Source organism: Cibotium barometz, chromosome 34 (assembly GCF_041138505.1).
Source record: "Cibotium barometz isolate CiBa-2024 chromosome 34, ASM4113850v1, whole genome shotgun sequence".
NCBI classification, from domain to species: domain Eukaryota; kingdom Viridiplantae; phylum Streptophyta; class Polypodiopsida; order Cyatheales; family Cibotiaceae; genus Cibotium; species Cibotium barometz.
This window is the reverse complement of record NC_141079.1, coordinates 49,900,828-49,904,536: the sequence shown is the minus strand read 5'-3', so window position 1 is coordinate 49,904,536 and position 3,709 is coordinate 49,900,828. Positions and strand designations below refer to the sequence as shown.

General features: G+C 39.6%; 1 protein-coding gene across 1 annotated transcript; it reads left to right on the top strand.

Annotated features, from left to right (window-relative positions):
• The first annotated feature begins 230 nt into the window (after positions 1-230).
• LOC147619144 (uncharacterized) lies at positions 231-2,785 on the top strand. Its single transcript, XM_086774421.1, has 3 exons — positions 231-1,404; positions 1,480-1,899; positions 2,450-2,785. Exons 1-3 carry the CDS (start codon positions 319-321, stop codon positions 2,783-2,785), a joined length of 1,842 nt encoding a protein of 613 aa, XP_086630547.1. The 5' UTR covers positions 231-318.
• The last annotated feature ends 924 nt before the right edge of the window (positions 2,786-3,709 follow it).

Sequence of the window (3,709 nt, the reverse complement as noted above, 5' to 3'; positions counted from 1 at the left end):
ACGGGATGAAATATTTTCTACCCAAGTTTCTTAACTGACAGGTACAATACGCGAGAGGAGGCCCTTGCATTTGTTCCAAAGACCTCGTTTTGCTCCATTCAGGTGCTTCACTTCTTTCCCTCAGCTTATCCAACACGACGCGATAGGAGGCCCTCCGAGGTGTTCCAAAGCCCTTGTATCGCGCCGTATTGGTAAGTGCTTCTTGAACCTTTAAACAACCTAGAGGCTTGAATTAAGACGTTGAATTGGTTCTAAGGCAGGTTTTCCACTATGTTTTGGTGCTTCTATTCCATTTCTTTTGCAGATTGAACCGAAGATATGAGTACTAATCTTGAGGGAAGAGAACAAATTTTCGATGACCCAAGTGAAAGGTTGCTGGAGGCCGTTTTGGAGGTTGGTGGAGACATGCAAGTCTACTCAGAGGCATTGAAAATTTTCAATCCCAAATTTGTCCTTGGTGAAATCTTGGATAAATTTAGAGAGTTTATTTCAGATGAATTAAAGGAATTTGAGGATGCAGTTCTTGGTCGGTGTTTGATTCTGGAAGGAAAAGATTACATTCATCTCACTGATTTCACTCAAAATTCTCTTGAAAAAAATAAAGTTTTAAGAAGGTTTGGCAGGTTTTCAAAGAAGTCCAATGTTCTAATCCCAGAATCCATATCCTGTCAACTCCATGTTAAAAGTTGCAACCTTGTTTCAAAGGACATTGGTTTTCTTTTCTTTCTTTTTCTCAAAGATGAGAAAAGTGCTCAAGTTCCAGGTGAAGATGTTCCATCCAAGGATGAATTAAACTTGAATGTCTCCACTGTTTTGAACATAGAGAAATCTGAGACCTTGGAGATGGAAAAGATTGATTTTGCTTCAGAGGAAAAAGAACGTGCAGGTTTGGATGTTGCAGAGTTTAAAGCAAGCACCCTCATCCCTGAACCCATTGAAGATGTGGAGGTGTCTGAGGCCTCCCTTACTATACGAAGCCTCCCCTCCTTTCTTATTAATGACAAAGATTTCATCCCTCTTCATCAGATTCAATTTCTTCTCAATATAAGGGAGGACTACTGCATTGCAGCTATAGTAGCTGAGGCTTCTGAGGTTGCCTTGGACTTTATTGACACAGAGGAAGAGTCCAAGGAGGAGTTTTTATCTCTTGATCTCCAGACTTCAAATGATTCTTTTGTTACTGCTCCTGATGCACTTGCTGTTTGCATGAAGAGAGTTGAGGAGGAAGCACCTTCTTTGAAGGATGAGGATTTTGAAAATAGGCTCCAGGAGCTTGGTATTCAATCTTTTGGGAGAGATATCAAGCTGAGAGAATTAGAAAAAGAGGTTGCAAAGAAGGAAAAATTTGGTTTATTCAACCTCGCACAGGAGAAGTTTGTTTTCGCAGATGATGAATTGCAGAAGGTTGTTTCATTAATGACCCTTGATATTTTTTCTGTCTTTTAAAGCTTTTTTTAATCAATTATTTTTTTTCTGCAGCTTGAACTTCTTGACAATGATAATTTTCTTGGAAGAGCCAAAGGTTCACGAGGAAAGGCAATAGAAGGAACCTTTAAGAAAGATTCATCCTCTCTTTTGCACTATCTTCCTTTGTTGGACAAGGCAACCTTTTGTGCCTTTCATAGTCAAGATTCTGAAGAGCCTGAGCTACCTTTATTTGCACTAAAGGTATTGTCAAGGTTTCTTGGTTACACACCCCTTCAAATAAATGCTAACAAGATATTGGTTCTTGAGAGAGCTGCTGCCCTTAGGATTTTTGGTTATGCTGCAGGCTTTAATGCCTCTAGAGCAGGTTACTTTCTTTGCTATGCTAGCTATGCTGCTGCAGCCAAGGAAAGAGATTTTGAATGTATGATAAATAGTTTATTGAAGAGTAAGAAAGCCTTAAACTATAACCCAGTAAGCCATTAACCCCATCTCCAACAAATCTCATCAAATCATGAGGAGTATGAAAAGAAGGATACCTTCCTGTTTCAGGGTCTGGTGGATATAAACTTCCCTTCCGAAGTCGTTAAACTTCATTGAAAAGAACTTCGTGTAGTCGCATACTCTTTATTGAAACTTAATACTCTTTATTAAGTTTGATAAAAGATGGAACAGAGCTTAAGCATAAAAAGTTAGTAGAAAAAGCTCGTGAAGAACAGAGCCATATCCGAGAGTGACAAAAAAAGGGAGAGAATGGCAAAGAAACAGTGAGAGAGGGGCGGCAAAAATTCAAAAATAAGAATCGTGGTCATGTCGGCATTAACTATCCCGGGAATCGTGAAATTGTTTTTTTAATTTTAAAAGGTATGTACTTGAATGCGCTTTAAATAACTTGGATGTGCTTTTATTTAGGAAAATCGCTAAATTTGGAGTCGTTTTGACCGTCAACGGCTCCGCTAATTAGCAAATTAATCACTTCCTTACACAGCCCTTTTTGAGTCATTTTTGGCCCTAATGTCAAAAGTATCCTGGGAGGCCAACGCCTAAAATTAATGAAAAAACAGGAGCAAAGATCCTCTCTCTCCTCGAGGGGTTCTACACAGGCAAAGAGGAAGGCCAAGATGCAGTTGCGTCCTCTGAGGCGGCCCACAAAAGAAGCCAAGATGCACAAGCATCCTCTGAGCACTACAAAGGTGATTGCCAAGGTCTACCCATGGTGGCGGATTCCTCTGAGCGTCCCCAAGCAATCCAAGGTGGCAAACAAGCCCCCCAAATTAGGAGCATGATTAACCCTAAATATACAGAATTGGAAGCTGAAAATTCACACCACCAAGATGCAGCAAAAAATGGACGCTCATGATGCAGTTAAATGTCTACGAGACGCATCCTCTAAGCACTTCCAGTTGCAAGGCCAAGATACGCTAAAAATCTTCTCTGTGTCTGAAATAGAGGCTGGCCTAAAACCCCAAAGCTCATGTGCAACACACATCCGAGCTTATGCTATTCTATCTCATGAAGAATCTCCTAAATCCATGATAATGCATTGGCATAATGTAATCAATCCAATATAGCATATAGTATAGTATAGATATTTGGGAATCACCACAATAAACCGAGGGTGAATCTATTTTCTCGTTCTAGGAATTAGCAATAAAATAATCTCAATGCTGAGATTTGGCATTAAGGGGGAGTGTTGGATGTAATGCCCAATGTCCACCCAAATATGGACAGACGCGTGGTGCGAAGGGACACGCACCCTCAATGATAAATGTAACCACCTTTCAGATCATGCAATCGAATGAAACAGATTTCAACTCTCTCACATGTTTTACACGCTTTGTGATAATCAATCAACAATGTTAATTAAGATAAAGGATAACAACCCTTTTCTCTAAACTGACATGCAGCAAAGCACAATAATCATTATCATGATCACAAAAAGCATTGAGAGGAGTATAATCATTATCTCACGTCTCTCAAAAGGCATTGAGAGACGAATGTTTGATTTTGGTATAATTAGTGAGGCAATAAATGAGTATGATCGCCTCTAATCTGATCTTACAGAGATGTCTCGAGGAGGAGGAGGAGGAGGAGGAGGAGGATGAGTAGAGACCGGCCTATTGTGTTTTATGCTATGTAACTCCATACTCGTTGTAGCTCTCCTGTTATGGTATTTGGATGTAACTTGCTTTTTATGGCATTTGGGATGATTTAATACAAATAAGATTTCGGGAGTTACTATGTTTCAAATGTATTTTTATGTCTATTTGTACAAATCAGAACT

Excerpts from the sequence above, each read along its gene's own strand:
- LOC147619144 (XM_086774421.1), top strand. The coding sequence starts at position 319 with ATGAGTACTAATCTTGAGGGAAGAGAACAAATTTTCGATGACCCAAGT. Across the intron at positions 1,405-1,479 it reads CAGATGATGAATTGCAGAAG|CTTGAACTTCTTGACAATGA; the intron begins GTTGTTTCATTA and ends TTTTTTCTGCAG. Across the intron at positions 1,900-2,449 it reads AAGCCTTAAACTATAACCCA|TATCCTGGGAGGCCAACGCC; the intron begins GTAAGCCATTAA and ends TAATGTCAAAAG.